Source organism: Ahaetulla prasina, chromosome 5 (genome assembly GCF_028640845.1).
Source record: "Ahaetulla prasina isolate Xishuangbanna chromosome 5, ASM2864084v1, whole genome shotgun sequence".
Lineage (NCBI taxonomy): Eukaryota > Metazoa > Chordata > Lepidosauria > Squamata > Colubridae > Ahaetulla > Ahaetulla prasina.
This window is the reverse complement of record NC_080543.1, coordinates 61,619,488-61,639,899: the sequence shown is the minus strand read 5'-3', so window position 1 is coordinate 61,639,899 and position 20,412 is coordinate 61,619,488. Positions and strand designations below refer to the sequence as shown.

At 39.5% G+C, this 20,412-nt stretch overlaps 2 protein-coding genes across 7 annotated transcripts in view; one reads left to right on the top strand and one right to left on the bottom strand.

Annotated features, from left to right (window-relative positions):
* RRP1B (ribosomal RNA processing 1B) overlaps window positions 1-10,497 on the bottom strand; it is a 28,518-nt gene extending 18,021 nt beyond the window's left edge. The window contains exons 1-4 of one of the 3 annotated variants that reach the window (XR_009155370.1): window positions 10,268-10,497; window positions 6,690-6,772; window positions 3,307-3,364; window positions 2,256-2,341 (exon numbers count right to left, since the gene is read on the bottom strand). Coding sequence is in view for 2 of the 3 variants with exons in the window: in XM_058185586.1 (XP_058041569.1) it covers window positions 2,256-2,341; window positions 3,307-3,364; window positions 6,690-6,772; window positions 10,268-10,412 (372 nt within the window). In the remaining variant the exon portion in view is untranslated. The remainder of the gene's footprint in view (window positions 1-2,255; window positions 2,342-3,306; window positions 3,365-6,689; window positions 6,773-10,267) is intronic. The other 2 variants (XM_058185586.1, XM_058185587.1) reach the window with 2 other exon arrangements.
* A 5,604-nt stretch (window positions 10,498-16,101) lies between these two features.
* Window positions 16,102-20,412, top strand: part of HSF2BP (heat shock transcription factor 2 binding protein) — a 75,085-nt gene continuing 70,774 nt past the window's right edge. For all 4 annotated transcript variants that reach the window (XM_058186090.1, XM_058186091.1, XM_058186093.1 and 1 more), the window contains exons 1-3: window positions 16,102-16,173; window positions 17,580-17,730; window positions 19,893-19,996. In XM_058186090.1, the coding sequence (XP_058042073.1) occupies window positions 16,123-16,173; window positions 17,580-17,730; window positions 19,893-19,996 (306 nt within the window). In that variant the 5' untranslated portion in view covers window positions 16,102-16,122. The remainder of the gene's footprint in view (window positions 16,174-17,579; window positions 17,731-19,892; window positions 19,997-20,412) is intronic.

The following is a 20,412-nucleotide window of genomic DNA, read 5'->3' as shown; positions in this document are numbered from 1 at the left end:
TAGGTTAGAAAAAAGAAGATGCATACAATTTTTCCAACCATGTTATTAAGTTTATAGGACAGCACTTGATGTATTGAAAGAACTTGAACAAAACAGGGATGTTCTGTACACACTTCTACCTCATGGAGGAACTGTAGGTTCACATGTTATGAGTTTAGTACCCAATGCTATGTTGGCTGAATGCACAGTGGATTTCTGTGCATCCACTGTTTCTGAGTGGAACAAAGGTCTTGGTTGTGGTCCATAAGTGAGAAAGCAGGAGTGAGAAAAACAAGTCCAATGTCTTGTTCATTCACTGAATACAGGAAAGCATTTTTACAATGGGAAAGGAGGTACAGGTAGTCCTCATTTAACGGCCACAACTGAACCCAGACTCTTGGTCATAACTTGTTGCAGTCATTAAGTGGGTCATTATGTGACTTGACTTGACAACTGTTTTTGTGACAGCCATAAAATCAGCCATCATGGCTGTTAAGTGAACCAAGTGGTTATTAAGCAATTACATGGTTGTTAAATAAATCCATTCCCTCAAATAAGTATTTTGCCAGCTGCTAAATTGACTAATGATATGGAGGTGGAGATATAGCATAGGGCTCTAGATAGCATGTTTTATAACACTTCTATTTCCCAAGTACCCTGTTTCCCCCAAAGTAAGACGTCGCCTGATAATAAGCCCAACTGGACTTCTGAGCGCATGGCAATAAGGCCAAGTGCTTATTTCAGGGTTCAAAAAAATATAAGACAGGGTCTTATTTTCGGGGAAACATGGCATCACTAAAATCTACCTATGAAATTGATTGCACCAATTTTCTCAAATCTGGCACCTTCTAGATATATTGGACTATAATTCCTATGATCTTCAAAAAGCAGAGCTGCACAGCAGTCATATGAACATTAAAGATCAAATTAAACATTTGTTTAGGAAACAACAACAGAATTCCCGTTACTATGACTTTGATAAATAACTTGTTATTTACAAAACAATAGGCCTCAGTGTCGGGCAAGGAGCACATGGAATTAGCAAGTGCCAAAAGTAGGCACTAGGGAACACAGATAGGCTAACAAGAGGTACCAGGGAGTACGAGTGAGCTGGCAGAAGGTGTGTGCATGCAATGGAGCATGGGAGGTGCTACTGAGTATGAAGTTCTTGAAATCTCATATTCTTATGGAATAGTGGGGTCCTTGGGATAAAAAGTGGCAGGAGCAACTTATGATCTTCGCTGCCAGCTTCCCCGGTGTTTTTTTTTGTGGGAAGCTGTAGATAAGATCAAAAAGGGCAATTGTGACTGTACTTTGCTGCAATGTCATAATCTCAAGTCAATCTGAGCGCTCAGCTTGCAATTATGTGACCTTGGGGACACTGGAACAGCCGTAATGGTGTGGACGGTTGTAAGTCCCTCTCATTCAGTACCATTGTAATAACAGTCACTGAATTAGCTATCATAACTCCAGGTCTATCTGTAATGCTTCAAATAACTCATATCTCTTGCTGTATCTGAATAAGCATTTAAGAACTAGGAATCCTATTTGAAGGATTATACAGAAATTTTAATTGTGTATGCTAGTTTACATATTTTTTTCTTAGTTTTGACTAAAATATTAATAATTTAATTGTATAACAGGGAATGAATATTTTTCTATTTTTATATCATAGAACCTACCAAAGATTCATAATTGTTTATACTACATTAACATTATGAATGCATTAATATTCATAATACAAATATTTGGAATACCAGCAATAAATAATAAAATCTAAACATAATTTCACTAAATAATAAAATACTAAAAACCCAACAACCAGTTACATTACTCCTATACAGTATGTATTGTACATTAATTATTCAAGTAAATAAAGGGAACTGAAATCTGGATTAAAATTAATGACGTGCTAACTATGATTTAGAAATTCTTTTCAAACAAAGTTGTACTTTTGTTTAGGAAGTTTATTTTATAAGAATATAAACATATGGCAATAGCACATTTAAATGAGAAAATGCATTTTAAATTGACGTTAATTTGTTTTATTTCCAATCCTATTTCTGAAAGTGAATCTTTTGTTGTGGAACAATATATCCCTGGATACATTGGTGGTTTTAAGAAGACTGGACAGCCACCTATCTGAAATGGTATAGGGTCTTCTGCTTGAGTAGCGGGTTGGACGAAGACTTCCAAGGTCCCTTCCAACTCTATTCTGATTCTGATTCTCTTTTTTCCAAGGAACTTTTAAAAAGGGAAGAAGAATTTAACTTTACCATGTAAAATTTATCTAGACGCAATCGGTCTAATCCATTCCATTCACGATTCACAGTTTGCCAGAAAGTCTGAATGAACAAGTGTCCTGTTTTGAGATAATAAATATGTTTAAATTCCATATTTTCTTCTTCAATATTTTCAGTCACCTTTCATAAGTGATTGATAAATTAATCTTTAAGAATCCCAGCAGCAGACACACCAAAGGAACCAAAGTGCTGGGTATCTATAGCCTGCTTTTTTGGGGTGGGAGAGGGGGTGTTACCTTAAACCCTGAATTCTCTTAGGGCTGATCCACCTGAGCTGAAATCTTGGCATAGGTAGTGCCAAAGCTGAGAATGGGCAACCCCCCCTTTTTGTATTCTCTCGTCACCTGTTCTCAGAGACCATTAGACCAAAAGTCTGTCCAGATTACTATTCCACCTCTATAATAGTTAACCAGGCCCCTATGGGTAGTAAAGCACATAGAGCAGGAGTGTCAAAACTTGGCAACTTTAAGACTTGTGGACTTCAACTCCCAGCTTTGGTGGCTGAGGAATTCTGGGAGTTGAAGTCCACAAGTCTTAAAGTTGCCAAGTTTGGACACCCCGACATAGAGGGAGAATAAAAGCACAACAGAATCCTCCTACCTATATTTCTCAGCAGTCTGTGTTCAGAGATGCATCCTTATAAATTTATGACTTGCAGAAGTTAATAGCTTTGTCTAAAAATATCTAAGCCCTTTTTAAAAACATCCAGATTTGGAGTTTGTTGTTGCTACGTTTTTCTAGACCATTAAGCTATAAAGAATCTAAATTTGGTTGCCATTTAATCCTTCATATTAATACTAATATACTGGCCTGTAGTAAATACTAGCTTGCTGTACTGTATTCTGCTCCAAAATGGTATGTGCTAGAAATATGTTTGCTGTTGCTGTTTAAGGATTCTGATAAATCTCCAGGAAATAAACCTCTGGCTCCATAACTTATTCTTCCTTGCATTGTTTCTATCTGTGATGCAAAGCCTTGGCTAAAAGCTCCCAAACATAAAATAAATAAAAATAAAGACACTTACGAGTATCCATATTCTTGATTAAATGGATTAGTTGTGATATATTATTTGACAACTCCTCCTGGAAATTTAGAATTTTGTTTAGTAATAATGTCACAAAAGTAGATTCCTATAGGTATAATATTCAGGAAATTCCGGTCTCAGAAAGCTGACCTTGCTATCAGACCTTCCCTAAATATAGAAAACTGATGATGGGTATAATATAAGCACCAATACAATTTGAACTTGATTAAGCTCTTCTGTCATAGTTAAATACAAAGACAACCAAACACTGAAGGTAGAACATGCAGATGTTTCCTACCATGTTTCCCCAAAAATAAGACCAGGTCTTATATTTTGGGTTCCAAAATAAACACTAGGGCTTATTTTCAGAGAAATATGATTTCAGGGTGATCAGCCTGGCTGGGACCCTGCCCCCAGCACGTGCACAAGAGGCTGCAATCATGCTGGGGCTGACAGCATCTGGCAGCATCTGTAGCCTGCTGGTCCCTTGATTGGTGCACTGTGGAGTTGCGCAGCCCATGTAGTGCAGGTGAGTTGATTCCCTGTCCAAGCAGCAGACGGAGGCAGAGGCGTGAGGTAGGCGAACTGGACGTGCCGCTCACGCTGCAGCTGATACACGATGAGTGTCTCACAGCAGCCTACCAACTCTTTCCCGTGGCCCGCATGGCGCATCCAGATCACCTGCCTTCCCCCCCGTGCCTCTGTCTCCATCAGCTGCCAGTGCCGCCATGCAAAGATAAGCCTCCTGCAGCTGCCCACTGCTCCGGCCCATTGACTCTCGGTTTTCCTGTGGCCCATCTAGATCATTTGCCTCCCTGCCTGTCTGCTCCTTGGACAGAGAATCAACTCACCTGTGCTGCATGGTCTGCTGCCAGGCACCATTGGCCCATGTGTGCTCGCTGCCTCCTGTGCTAGCCATGCCCACCCCCTTCATTAGGGGTTATTTTTGGGGTAGGGCTTATATTAGACACACACTTAAAAATCAGACTAGCTTATTTTGGGGTAGATCTTATTTTCAGGGAAACACAGTAGATCAAACAGTCTTATATGTGATCGTGAGACTCTTAATGTATACTTCTGTGGAGAGGCCTTCAGAGACTGTTTATATTTCAGATTTTAGTAGATCAGAATATTAATATACCGTATAAGATGCATCTTAATTTTGGGGGAGGAAAACAAGAAAAAAAGAATTCTACCTCTGCCTACCAGCATACGGTGGCGCTGCTTTAAGCTGCCCTCCTCCTCCTCTTGCAAGCAAGAGGTGCCTCAGAGACTTGGTTAGGAAAGAGGGCATCAATTACTGAGAAGTTTTTTTCTGGAAAACTTATCAGGGTGCTCCTGCGATCCACAGGGACTACTCGCTTTCCCCAAAGAGACCCCTCGCATGCTGTGTGTGCAGAGTCAGGGCACAGCCTGAGGAACGAGCCTCTTCGGGACGGTCTGGGGGCAGGGGAATCTGCCCGGCGGCTTCGGTGAACAAGGCGAGCCCCACGGTTCGCAGCTGCTTCCCCCTCTGGCCGCCCAGTGGGCAGCTCAGAGCAGACAATGGCCCCAATGACTTCACTTTCCAGCAATGTGAGGAGCCACCGCCTAAGCCCTCTCCATACCTGGGAGCCCCTAAAGCAAAATGTCCCTCCTTTCCAGCACCACTGCCCATTGGCCTGATGCAATTCGTAAAGCAGCGTTTCAGGCGGTGGCCGGTTTCCCTCCAATGTGCTTTGTTGAACCAGCAAGGAAAGCATTTTCAGGTGGCAGCGCCAGCTGCACTTTTTGGATTCGGGGAGGAAAGCGCTTTGCATAGTGTATCAGGGAATAGGGGTGGGGGGGCTGATCGGTCGTTTGAAGGGGAAGGGGAAGCTGCACCCGGATAAAATCTCCACCGTCAAGCGGGTCTCGGAGGACATGGCTGACTACTTCTACAAAAGAAACGGGGGAGGACCCAGGCTGACAAGTGGGGGGGGGGCACCTTCCTGGATGATGCTGGATTTGGCTCTTTCCTTAGTGAAGGACTGCAAGGACTGCATGGTGGAGAGTGCCAGGTGCTGTGGCTGAAGAGCCAGCTTAGCGAGTACTACAAAGCCGTCTACAACCTCCTCAAAACAGCTTGGTGGAGATCTTATCTGGGGCAGCCTGAGGAGGGGGGCAGAGGGCCAAAGCATCAGAATCCCCAGCTCCTCCGCCTCTCCTCCTCCAACACCAACCACGGTGTGTGCAATTAAGAGCATGCATCTTCCCCCTCCCCTTCAAACAACCTGAAAATGCTTTCCTCCCTGGTTCCCCGAAGCGCTTTCCTTTGCATAGCATAGCAGGGAATGGAGGCGGGGTTAGGCTTGCAAAGTACCAATTTTTTATTTATTTATTTACATTTATATCCCGCCCTTCTCCGAAGACTCAGGGCGGCTTACAGTGTGTAAGGCAATAGTCTCATTCTATTTGTATATTTACAAAGTCAACTTATTGCCCCCCCAACAATCTGGGTCCTCATTTTACCTACCTTATAAAGGATGAAAGGCTGAGTCAACCTTGGGCCTGGTGGGACTTGAACCTGCAGTAATTGCAGGCTGCTGTGTTTTAATAACAGGCTATCTTACAGCCTGAGCCACCACGGTCCTAAAATGGTTATTTACTTTAAAAACTGGTAATCAGTTAGGACAGAATCAATAAATAATTTATTATACAAATAGTTAGAAAATCATTTTAAGGCTAAAACCAAAAATGAATATAACGGCTTAAACTTATGAACCATATTTTTAATAATTCAACTGCAGAGGGCCTTTCCAAATTGGCACTAGCTGTGCTAACTAGGATAAGAGCTGCTGCCTAAACAAAATGGAAAAATAATAGGTCTGGAAAAGCTGACAATTTTATCATGTCTCAAGAAGAATACTATCTCAGGTATGAATTCAATGTTTTGACATAAAAAGTTCTGTCTATTTCAATCCGTGGAAGTGAAATGAAAATGTTCGGATAATAGTCAAAATACCTATTTATTGAGCCCATCAATATTATTGCTGCCTGGAATTTCATGAAGCAGGTGGCATAGAATGCACGTAAATTATTATGAATACCAATCAATACATACTTTCTTCACATTTATAAATGACTAATAGATGAGCATATATTATCCTACATTAAGATAGCTGTAAAAAATGTGCCTCTGAGAGTCTGGTGAAATCTATGGAGATCAATTAAGCTCAAATAAATGCTCTAATATTAAAAAAAACATGTAATATATATGAAAATAAAGTTGTTTCCCCCCCCCCCCCCATAAATTCACACATTGTGAAATCTATCCATGGACCCTCAAAGGGTTGTGGACTTGCCAATTAAGAACCCCTGGACTAAACGATCACTGTGATCCTTTCCAACTCCATGTAACATACCTGCAAGAGAGGTTTATCCTGCATCCACATACAGTAAAATAATCCTTTCCATATTTTTAACAATTCTTCTTGACTGAAGCAACCTATAGCACAAAAGGAAACTATTATTAAAAAAAAGTAAATTGAAGCTTGTCCTGCAACTGCTTAGGTGATGGAAAATACCAACTTATACAAGAATTATGTATAATTAAGTGCAATCATACAAATGTCCATCTGCCAAAAAACACAATTAGCAGATAACTATGTAGAACTGTCTCCTTCATGGATTACTGCCTTGTCATGGTGAAGGGGCTTGCGTAGCTCAATGACATGCAGGGCCACCCAAGACGGACAGGTCATAGCAGAGAGTTCTGACAAAACGTGATCCACTGGAGAAGGAAATGGCAACCCACTCCAGGATCTTTGCCATGAAAACCCCATGGACAGTACCAAAAAGAAAAAAAGATATGGCATCGGAAGATGAGCCCCTCAGGTCGGAAGGTGTCCAATATGCTACTGGGGAAGACCGGAGGGCTAGTACTAGTAGCGCCAGAAAGAGTGAAGTGACTGGGCCAAAGCTGAAAGGACACTCAGCTGTGGATGTATCTGGTGGTGAAAGGAAAGTCCGATGCTGTAAAGATTTTTTTCTCCATAGGAACCTGGAATGTCAGATCCATGAATCAAGGCAAGCTGGACGTGGTCAAAAAAAGAGATGACAAGACTGAACATCGACATCTTAGGAATCAGTGAACTAAAATGGACAACAATGGGTAAATTTAATTCAGATGGCCATCACGTGTACTACTGCAGACAAGAATCCCTCAGAAGAAACGGAGTAGCCTTCATAGTCAATAAAAGAATAGGAAAAGCAATACTGGCATACAATGCTCAAAATGACAGAATGATAGTTCAAATCCAAGGCAAACCATTCAACATCACAGTAGTCCAAGTCTATGCCCCAACCACTGGTGCTGAAGAGGATGAAATTGACTGGTTCTATGAAGCCCTACAGCACTTTATAGAATTAACACCAAAAAAATGTGTCCTTATCATCATGGGGGATTGGAATGCTAAAGTAGGAAGCCAAAAGATAACCAGAATAATAGACAAGTTTGGCCTTGGAGTACAAAATGACGCAGGGCACAGGCTGATAGAATTCTGTCAAGATAATACAATGGTCATAGCAAACACTCTTTTCCAACAACCCAAGAGACGACTCTGCACATGGACATCACCAGACAGTCAACACAGAAATCAAATTGACTATGTGCTCTGCAGCCAAAGATGGAGAAGCTCTATACAGTCAGTAAAAACAAGACCAGGAGCTGACTGTGGCTCAGATCATGAGCTTCTGGTTGCAAAATTTAGGCTTAAATTGAAGAAAGTAGGGGAAAGCACTAGGCCACTCAGGTATACACTAAATCATATCCCTGATAAATATTCGCAACATTGTACAAGAGGTAGCAACTAAAACCATCCCAAAGAAAAAGAAAGGTAAGAAAGCAAAATGGTTGTCTGAGGAAGCCTTACAAATAGCTGAAGAAAGAAGGGAAGCAAAAGGCAAGGGAGAAAGAGACAGATACACCCAACTGAATGCAGAATTCCAGAGAATAGTCAGAAGAGATAAGAATGCCTTCTTAAATGAACAGTGCCAAGAAATTGAAGAAAACAATAGAATAGGGAGGACCAGAAATCTCTTCAAGAAAATTGGAGATATGAAGGGAACGTTTTATGCAAAGATGGGCATGATAAAGGACAAAAATGGCAGGGACCTAACAGAGGCAAAAGAGATTAAGAAGAGGTGGAAAAATTACACAGAAGAACTATACAAGAACGATCTTAACATCCCTGATAACCATGATGGGGTGGTCACTGAGCTCGAGCCAGACATCCTAGAATGTGAAGTCAAATGGGCCTTAGGAAATCTGAGCAACAACGAAGCTAGTGGAGGTGACAATATTCCAGGTGAGCTATTCAAAATCTTAAAAGATGAGGCAGTAAGTGCTACACTCAATTTGCCAGCAAATTTGGAAAACTCAACAGTGGCCACAGGATTGGAAAAGGTCAGTTTACATTCCAATTCCAAAGAAAGGCAATGCCAAAGAATGTTCAAAATATTGCACCATTGCACTCATTTCACATGCTAGTAAGGTTATGCTTAAAATCCTACAAACTAGGCTCCAGCAGTATGTGGATTGAGAACTACCAGAAGTACAGGCAGGATTTCGTAGAGGCAGAGGAACAAACTGCCAACATACGCTGGATCATGGGGAAAGCTAGGGAGTTCCCGAAAAACTCTATTTCTGTTTCATTGACTATGCTAAAGCCTTCAATTGTGTGGATCACAACAAATTGTGTCAAGTTTTTAAAGAGATGGGAGTACAAGACCATCTTATTTGTCTGAGAAACCTATATATGGGTCAAGAAGCAACAGTGAGAACTGGACACGGAACCACTGATGGTTCAAAATTGGGAAAGGAGTCCAGCAAGGCTGTATACTGTTGTCCTGCCTATTTAACTTATATGTAGAGCACATCATGAGAAAGGTGGGGCTAGATGAATCAAAAGTTGGAATTAAGATTGCCAGGAGAAATATCAACAACCTCAGATATGCAGATGATACCACTCTAATGGCAGAAAGTGAAGAGGAACTATAGAGCCTCTTGATGTGGGTGAAGAAGGAGAGTGCAAAAGTTGGCTTGAAACTCAACATTAAGAAAACTAAGATCATGGCATCTGGCCCTCTCAATTCCTGGCTAATAGATGAGGAAGAAATGGAGGTAGTGACAGATTTTATTTTCCTGGGCTCCAAGATCACCGCAGATGGGGACTGCAGCCAGGAAATTAAAAGACGCTTGCTCCTGGGGAAGAAAGCTATGGCAAATCTAGACAGCGTACTAAAAAGCAGAGACATCACCCTGCCAACAAAAGTGTGTATAGTCAAGGCTATGGTTTTCCCAGTTGCAATGTATGGCTGTGAAAGTTGGACCATAAGAAAAGCTGAGCGCCAAAAAATTGAGGCCTTTGAACTCTGGTGCTGGAGAAGACTCTTGCGAGTCCCTTGAACTGCAAGGTGATCAAATCAGTCAGTCCTAGAGGAGATGAACCCTGATTGCTCTTTAGAAGGCCAAATCCTGAAGATGAAACTGAAATACTTTGACCACTTAATGAGAAGGAAGGACTCACTGGAGAAGAGCCTAATGCTGGGAAAGATTGAGGGCAAAAGGAGAATGAGCCAAAAGAATGAGGTGGCTGGATGGAGTCACTGAAGCAGTCGGCGTGAGCTTAAATGGACTCCAGAGGATGGTAGAGGACAGGAAGGCCTGGAGGAAGGTTGTCCATGGGGTCGCGATGGGTCCGACACGACTTCGCAACTAACAACAATAACAAATGTAGAATTGTGCAATCATACAAATATCCATTTGTCATATTAGCCGTTAAAATGCAGAAGGTATGTCACTTGTTATTCATATAAACATATTAATGCATCTTTTGCTCCAAACGCTTTGGAGATGGTCCTTCAATAACAAACACGTGTATTTTCGTCTTCACCGCTAGCCTGACAGTAAGTTTTGTCCCACGTGCTTCTCCAATCTTACCCTCCAGACTCTGGGACCTGAGAGTGATGTAGCCACGTAGCTTTTTCAGCGCCCGATCCCGAACCCGTTTCTCGTTCGAGGCCAACCTCTGAGCAAACTGGATCTCAGGAGGTTGCCCAGCAGAGACGACAGCAGCAGGAGCCATAATCCCCAATAACCACGTCCTTCTTTCCGAACAGGAGGGCAGCTAGATCGGCCTGAAGCCAGACGCTCCCTGGCGCCCGCGAATGGCGTCACGGACAAAAATGTGTCGCACACATTTAAAGTAACACTAATAGTAGTCCAGCGGCTAGAAGATACGAGGAAAGGAGTTGTTAAAATAAGCCTTATTTAACTAGCAAATCAAGAGAAGATAAGAAATGCACCGAAATCTGATTTGCAAAGGCAGTGTCATTTTAAGGCTCTGGTAGCGATTCTTAAGCACGCAGGCATTTATAGCTTGTAGTTTCGCGCCAATATTTACTTCTGTTAACAGGCTTCTTTCTGTTTGTATAAATAGTGTAGCTTACAATGGAGATGAAAAGTATGAAGTGTTCCAGTACTGTATTTGAAATTGACCAGCATTAACTTAAATGTCTTTTGTCAGAAGATTAGGAAGAAATCTCCTGTATTACCATTATGTCCCAAAGATTAGTCTTATATTTGGAAATTCAATTTTGGAGAAAAATATTTTCAAGTAAATAGTAGTAATACCTAAACTATGCAGTTATAACAGCAGGACTTTTGTAGAATAAAATAAATGAAACAATATATTACAATTAGATAAAAGGCAAAATAAGAAATCTCTAAACTAAAAAGCCCCTCATTTATTATAATAACCGCTATACTTTCAAAGTAGTATATAAAAATTATTGTAATGCAATTTCATATGGGCCCATGAAAAAGAGATGTTCTCAATGCTTTTTATAGTGATTTGATTAAATATTTCTCAATCTGTATAGCACAACAAACTCTAAACTAATCATTTGGATTGAGTTGGATAAACATTTGAAATAGAGAACAGAAATTTTATATATTGGCCAGAGCTTCAGTTTTTAAAGAATATTAAATAGTTTCTTATGTTCTAAAATGTCAATTCTGGAAAAAAAATCCTTTCAGGTATATTTGACTTGTCAGAAAATGTTTTTTAAAAGTTGGCCCTCATTCTTTTTATGCTGAAGATGTAATAAATTTCCAAGGACTTATATACAGTTCCATTTTGATGAGTTGTTATAATGACCCAGGTTCCTAAAAGTTATTTAAGGATTTAAAATGTTACTGTTTTATTAAATTGTATCCTCCAAATTTGGAATCTTTCAATATATAAATAATTTTTGATTTATTGCACTTGGACCATTGCAAAAGGGGATTAATACTTACATCCCAGACACCTAATGTCTTAACAAAATCTATCAACTATCATTCTTTGAATCAGCTCTTTACTGAATGAAATCTGAAAAACCAGACAATATTTAATTTAATTAATTTTTATTGCTGCCCATTTCATGCGTGTGACTTGATGACTCACAACAATTTAAACAATAACAAAAATAGTAGAAATGTATTAACTGTTTAAAGATTGAATCACAATGTTGCAACAATTAAGTTATTTAATTGGTAATAGTGTGAGATGCAGCTATATTTCCCTAAACGAACCATCAGAATTTAGATGGCTTTTTTGAGTTTTGAGATTTGCCCAGTTGCTTATAAAATTTTATTTTTGTTTTTTAATTTTTTTTCTTTAGGGATTTTTTCCCTTCTCTAGTAGTTCAATATATGTGTTTTCCTTTTTTTTCCTTCCCCATTTTTTGTATGAGTCAGGTTTCTATAGTACTATAGTGTCAAGCCCAAGCAATAGATCAACACATGAAGAATTCAAGTTGACAACTTTATTGCAATTTTACCTATAGTATCTACCCAAATGATCGGTCTCATTCGAGACAATGATGAATATGCATACAGACGGGAGGTTGAACAACTAGCCTTGTGGTGCGACTGGAACAATTTGGAACTGAACACACTCAAAACCGTAGAAATGGTGCTAGACTTTAGGGAAAACCCTTCCATATTTCCACCTATTACAATACTAGACAACACAGTATCAACAGTAGAGACCTTCAAATTTCTAGTTCTACCATATCGCAAGATCTAAAATGGACAGCTAACATCAAAAAGTCATCAAAAAAGCACAACAAAGAAGTTCTTTCTGCGCCAACTCAGAAAGCTCAAACTGCCCAAGGAGCTGCTGATCCAGTTCTATAGAGGAATTATTGAGTTTGTCGTTTGGTACTGCAACCCAACAAGACAGACACAGACTTCAAAGGATAATTAGAACTGCAGAAAAAACAATTGCTACCAACCTGCCTTCCATTGAGGACCTATATACTGCATGAGTCAAAAAGAGGGCTGTGAAAATATTTACAGACTCCTCATATCCTGGACATAAACTGTTTCAACTCCTACCCTCAAAACAATGCTATAGAGCACTGCACCTCAGAACAACTAGACAGAAGAACAGGTTTTTCCTGAATACCATCACTTTGCTAAACAAATAATTCCCTCAACACTGTCAAACTATTTACACTGTGCTACTATTAATCTTCTCATCATTCCCATCACCCGTCTCCTTCCACTTATGACTTCATTGCTTGTATCCTTACAATTTATATTTATATTGATTGTTTCCTGATTGCTTATTTGTACCCTATGACTATCATTAAGTGTTGTACCTTAGAATTGTTGATGAATGTATTTTTTCTTTTATGTACACTGAGAGCATATGCACCAAGGCAAATTCCTTGTGTGTCCAATCACATCTGGCCAATAAAAAATTCTATTCTATTCTAAATTGTTTTTCTTCCCTTGGGGAGAGACAGATAAGATTCCATAGACCCATTTCTCCCAGTTATCTTCCCAACTCATGGGTAATAGAAATATATTAAAAGGGGGAAGCAGGTCTTTTTATCTCAGCACAGAAAACATACACTTACTCCTAATTGGAACTAGGTGGAAACAGTTCTTCAGTCCATGAAAATACCACGGCAGAATTACTGCAAAATTCCTCCCTCTCTTCCAATCTGAGATACTGCATCATTAAAGTTGTATGCATGAGGATGATGCCTAAACAGTACAATACTGCATGATACAACCCCCCCCCCCATCTCTTCAATGCAGTAGGTTCTCAGATGCTAGGGGCTGGCTGAACCTTCTTTTTTCCTGCCATTTTCACCTCTATATTCTTCTTTTCCCCCGTTTTTGTTGCTATGGATGGCAGAAGAACCAAAGGGAAAAGAAGTAAGCAGGAGAGAAGTGACAAATGGCTTCCTCGGTATCCATTCACCAATCCCACACATAAGATCAGAAAACTAGCAGCTCCAGATACATGAGGCTTCTGCCAGTAACTGGCCTCAGAGAAAACATTCTTTACCTCATTTCCCTGAATTTCAATGTACAGAGTTTCTATTGCCAAAGCAGAATGGGGTCCAAACACTTGTCAGAACTTGTGGAGAGTGAGGAAGACAACCTTGACTGAAATAAGTTAGATCTGTTATTTAAGCAGAAATCATGACTTAAGGTCAAAACAAGAAGAAATTATACACAATTGACTCAGGCAGACACCTAATTCACATGTATAAGGAGGGATATGTAATGCAAAATCTGATTTGAAAAATTGCTGTCAGTCCCACTTGTGTAGATCAAATCAAGAAATCAAAACGTAAAGTGACTTCTAACATTGGCAATTGTACTACAGTACAGTTTTACTTTTTGTTGTTTTGGCTCCAAGTGGAGCTGGAATCCTAGCTTCTCTAGCCACTTTATTTATTTTAAAGATCAACCTATTGACCTATGCTCTCTTGTATAATAGTAAAAATATGACAGTTCTTCACACCTTAACATCCAAACTATTTCTCAACATTGTATCTGGACTACAGAAATCTAGACAATCATTAATTAACCATTAGCTAAGAAACAGAAAACAAGCAATTTTTTGTTCTTGTCTAGTGGTTAGTTGACAAATAATCCTTTGGCAAAAAAATGGACAGAGCAGTTGACTTATACAAGTGCTATATTCTTTTTGGTGACAGGTGGCAACTTTTCCTGCAATTTATGATGTTGGATGAGATGGGAATTTCAACCAAGAAAACTGCCAAATATTTTATGGTGCCACACATACAACTGGGCAGAATAGTGGCACAACTGAGTTCCAGGCATATTGTGGGAATGCTATGATTGTGGCTAATATGATTCCCTCATCAAGATGGTTATTTTATACTGTTTTGTGCAAAATCAGTCTGTAACACTAAGATGTAACATTGCAGAACAGTGATGAAAGCCAATTGGTTAACTTTGGGTCAGTCATTCTCTCTCAGCCCAACCTTACAGGGTGGTGGTTGTGGGAAAGTTGGAAAAGGAAGATGTGTTGGATATGTCCGCCACCTTGAGTTATTTGTAAAATTCATAAAAGCAGGACACTAAACAAATTTCTTTTTTGTTAGGGGATTACTGTGTTGTCTTCAAAGTAAGCATTGCTCTTTAGCTTCATTTGTATGTGTGTGTGTGTGTAATTAGGATTCACCATAAATTAAATATGCCCAGTTAGAAAGGTCTATATTATCTCAAAGGATGGTGGTTTCAAAAACAAAAATCTTGTTTGAGTTCTACATTGAGTTTAACACGTTCTCACAGGGTTACACCGAGATATCACCTCTCCAAAATTAGGAGATCCCGGCCGAATGAAACAAGGACACAACGAGCAAAGATTTAGAATAGAATTTTTATTGGCCAAGTGTGATTGGACACACAAGGAATTTGTCTTGGTGCATATGCTCTCAGTGTACATAAAAGAAAAGATACGTTCATCAAGGTACAACATTTACAACACAATTGATGATCAATATATCAATATAAATCATAAGGATTGCCAGCAACAAGTTATAGTCATACAGTCATAAGTGGAAAGAGATTGGTGGTGGGAACTATGAAACGATTAATAGTAGTGCAGATTCAGTAAATAGTCTGACAGTGTTGAGGGAATTATTTGTTTAGCAGAGTGATGGCCTTCGGGGAAAAACTGTTCTTGTGTCTAGTTGTTCTGGTGTGCAGTGCTCTATAGCGTCGTTTTGAGGGTAGGAGTTGAAACAGTTTATGTCCAGGATGCGAGGGATCTGCAAATATTTTCACGGCTCTCTTCTTGATTCGTGCAGTATACAGGTCCTCAATGGAAGGCAAGTTGGTAGCAATTATTTTTTCTGCAGTTCTAATTATCCTCTGAAGTCTGTGTTTTTCTTGTTGGGTTGCAGAACCGAACCAGACAGTTATAGAGGTGCAAATGACAGACTCAATAATTCCTCTGTAGAACTGGATCAGCAGCTCCTTGGGCAGTTTGAGCTTACTGAGTTGGCGCAGAAAGAACATTCTTTGTTGTCCTTTTTTAATGATGTTTTTGATGTTAGCTGTCCATTTGAGATCTTGCGATATGATAGAACCCAGAAATTTGAAGGTTTCTACTGTTGATACTGTGTTGTCAAGTATTGTGAGAGGTGGAAGTATGGAAGGGTTTTTCCTAAAATCTACCACCATTTCTACGGTTTTGAGTGTGTTCAGTTCCAGATTGTTTTGGTTGCACCACAAGGCTAGTCTTGTTTATATTATATTATTATTATCTTGTTTATAATAATATTTATTTATTAGGGTTACCAATTCGAACTTCCAACGCAAGAGACTGACTTTTTAACCACCAAGATAACAATATAGAGCGGCAAAAGAGTCCCGACGCCTGGCGACTTTGGAGAGTTGCCCCGCCATAGAATGACAGTCACGTGGTGCGCAGCGAGACTGAAAGGAGAGGGGGCGTCCTTTCTTGATCGCGGGTTGAGATGAAGCGCGGGAGCTTAGCCAGCCCGTCCTGCTCAGGAGGCGGGCAGCAGGTAGCGTAATGTAGTGGCTTCACTCTCCCGCGAGATTCTCTAGCCTACGCTCGAAATTAGCTTTCCCCCCACTCAGTTAGGGGAAGACGGCAGGGGACAAGCGATGTTTCTTAATCTCCCCCTCCCCCCGCCCCACCAGCCACAATTTGATGGTGATAAAAATTGGCTTCTGGCCTCCAGAAACCGACTGTGAGGCGCTTTTTCCCCCTTTTCAATTTCGATGCATCCAGAGGCGGCATCCTTCAGGAATATGGCTACAGGGTGGCTGAATTTTCACTACCCTCAAGGGTGGTTATTGACAGCACCGTGCGTTCTGCGAACAGGTTAATTTAGTGAGCCGATGTAATCGTTGACTCCTGAGGCGCTTAAGAAGGATTTTGTGATGTGCATTTTAAGGCAGGTGATGTGTATTTTAAGGCAGGGGTCTCCAATCTAGGCAACTTTAAGCCTGGAGGACTTCAGCTTTGCTGGCTGGGGAATTCTGGGAGTTGAAGTCCTCCAGACTTAAAGTTGCCAAGGTTGGAGAGCCCTGTTTTAAGGATATGATCTTAAGCGTGTTTGCTTAGAAATAAATTTTAAAAAGGAGCAAATAAAAATATTTAGTCTGGTATGTAAAATAACTTACTGCAGCATTTTAATACTAACAATAGACAGTTTTCTGAAATATAATGGTAATGAACCAGACACATTCTTGTATATCTCAATTGTTTCACTATTTTCTACATTCCTCACATGGAAGATGAGCACTTAATGTGATTCTCAATCTTCTTGAAGTAAAAGGGGGAATAAGTTGCCTTGTATGTAAAACTAACTGCTTTTTCAGCATTGTGTGCAGTAAATGCCGGTTTAGCTCTGCCTGGTAAGGCCTGTTATTAAGAACACAAGCCTGCAATTACTGCAGGTTCGAGCCCGGCCCAAGGTTGACTCAGCCTTCCATCCTTTATAAGGTAGGTAAAATGAGGACCCAGATTGTTGGGGGGGCAATAAGTTGACTTTGTAAATATATACAAATAGAATGAGACTATTGCCCTATACATTGTAAGCCGCCCTGAGTCTTCGGAGAAGGGCGGGGTATAAATGTAAACAAAAAAAAAATTAAAAAAATATATGTCGATTTCTTATAAGATGAAGGCTTTTTCCCAGCTACAGTTAACTTGCCTATACAGAATTCATGCAAAGTTATGTTACTTTGTCAGTGTTCTTTTTCACTTAAATATTCACCTTCTGTCTATTTTTTATATACCACAATTTAATACTTCTGAAATATATAAATCTAAACAATATATGAAAATTATGGTTTAATATAGTCCAAAATGTAACAATAAAAAGAGAAAGTTTTTTTGTTAAAGACATTTGTTGAATAGCAGGGAGAAAAAAAAGGGGGAAATTGTTTTGTTCTGTTGCAGAAAACTGAGGTAGAAGTTGAATTTGTTAAGGTCAAAAAGAGAGCTTTGGAGAGGTTGACAACTGAAGTAATGCAGTTGCATGACATTCTACCCAAGATATTGAATAGTGATATCTTAGAAAGCTTTCAAAAACTGGATGCCCTTGAAACAAGTAAGTTCTCCTATATTAACCACAATTAATTCATAGAATAGTATTGAATATTCTGTGAAAACAAGACAGTTGTTAATATAGTTTGGTTGTATCCTGCTTTCTGTTTTTTTAATATTCTATATGCAAGACAGGAATACAGTAAAAATATTTAAATAGAATACAAAAATTTGTAACTTACAAAAGGCTCTACTTTTTTGTTCAAAAGAAATTAAGGTGCAAGAGTGAAGAATGTTAAGTTATATGAAATATTGGGATGACACTTTCCTTGCCTAATAATCTCCTACTTTATATCGAGTTGAAAAATTTGGAATGGAAAAAAGGCTGATATGAAGAGAATTAAAACATTCCTCCTGCTACTTTGTTCTCTACCATATGATCTTCTTATGACGGAAACTAAAATTCTATCTTTACAACTTGTATTGCATTATGCTTTCCACTGGGAATTTGTGAAAGCAATACATAATACATAGCGATAAGCAGTTGAAAATTCAAATTAAAGAGGAATTGTACAGTTGCTTTTCCTTCCTTACTCTTGATCATAACTGGTCTAGTTACTTCAGTATTACTGTTTTTCATATTCTTGTGGTTTCTGAGTGAAAGAGAGGAGACATAATTGCTTGCTGCTTATCTGAACCAAATATAATAGCAATAGTAATCGCACTTGGACTTATATACCACTTCATAGTGCTTTACAGCACTCTTTAAGAGGTATATATTTATATTTATCAACCTCAGAAGGAAGGAAGGCTGAGTAAACCTTGAGCCATTCCTGGCAGTGGGCAGAATCAGCCTGCAGTACCGCATTCTAACCACTGTGCCACCATGGCTCTGAATCCATGACGTTATGGATTCAGACTGATAACAGTCTAGAACAGTGGTGTCAAATTCAAGGCCTGGGGGCCAAATCCGGCCTGCGGGGTGCTTAGAGCCTGCCCACTGGGTTGCCCTGGAAACAGCAAAGGACCAGCCTGCTGTCAGCCTCTGTCAGCAAAAACGGAGCTCTGTTTTCATTTGTAGAGGGTTGTAGGAGGCCATCCTGAGCAAAAATGGGGCCCGGGGCGCTGTGCATGCCCCCCCCTCTCCGTTTTCACTGGCAGAGGGCTAGCAAAACTAAAATTAAAAACAAAAGGAGAAATGTTTCCCCTTTTGCATTTGAGCATGCAAGAAGGGGCAGGAAAGGAGAAAGAAAGAGGAAAGAAAAAGAAGAAAAGAAAGGAAAGGAGAGGAAGGGAAGGGAGCAAGGAAGGAAAAATTAGGAAATGGGAAGGAAGAAGAAAGAATGAAGAGGGAAAGAAAAAGAAGAGAAGGAAGGAAGGAAGGCGATTATAATGAGAGCGAGAGAAGGTCTGAGGGAAGTCCTGCCTTAGCACTTATCCACCACAGGTGCTCCCGACACAAGTGATGTCGAGGTGGCCACGCCCACCCCAGCCACCCACCCAGGTTAAACACAACCCTGATGAGGCCTCAATGAAATCAAGTTTTGACACCCCTGGTCTAGAACATGAGCTGGTCTATGATTATCCTGTTCTCACAGGACCTGTCAACGTTATTTTCCTGATGTTACTTATATTTGAGAGCATGTTAAAAAAAACTTTTTGTTTTCTTCCTCTTCCTCCCCCTCCTCCAAGTGATTTGAAGATAATGAAAGGTTGAAAACCACAGAATCAGTGGTCCAGCTTCTGTTTGTTTATCAAATGTATATATTTACAGAGTCCTGCTAAGGCATACTGAATTGTAGTCACTATTTGAAAATCTTTAAGAATGACCCAGTAGTTTATCAGGTAGTCTGTTTCTCAGTCAAAGAGTTTACACGAATTGAGTTCTTAATAAAGTTTAAGAAAAAGATCTGTTTTTATAAGGAACCTTAAGTTCCTTATAACCTTCCTTATAGTTTAAGTAGTACACACAAGAAAATAAAGCTGTTTTGTCCTATATACGACTTGTCTTCAAATATTTGAAGATGTCTAACATATTATCTTTTGCCACTAAAGGTTAACTATACACAGTACTTCAACTGTCTTTGAAGGATTTGGTTTTCAAGCTTTTCACCATATTTGTTACTTTTTTTATAGTGTGATTTGCTGATAGTTCCAATTTAAGTGGTAGTATTTGAATGACTTAATTTGTTTTGCAATGTTTTGCTTGTGGTCCTCCATTTTTAGTTGTAGAAAAGAAAGGTAATGAACTAGAACAATTGAGAATGGATTGTGAACACTATAAAGCTCGCTTGGAAGCAGCCCAGGCAGACTGTGTGAGAGAAAGAAAGGTAAAGGAGGATTCTATTCATTACCAAGTTTATGTATTTTAAAAACACTGTTAAATTTGCTGGGACTTATTAGAAATCATTATTATTTATTAAAATCATATCTTACCTCTCCTAAAGAAAGGAAAAGGTTTGTGGTCTTGAGAATGACTGGCCTAAACTCAGCCAGTGAATTTTCATGGCTGATGATGGACTGCATCATAGATCTGCTTTGTCATAGACAATTGCTATACGCTGGCTATTGGCAAATAAGGGTAAAAGTTCAGTCTTAACTAGACTTTTACTTTGTAATTTTGTATTTGTTTTCCTGAGAATACTACCTTTTAGAAATCTGTGGAATATATAGATCTTAATATACACAAACAGGCTAAAGTTAAGTGAGACAATATGTGCTAATATTTTGTTAATAGGATTGCTCT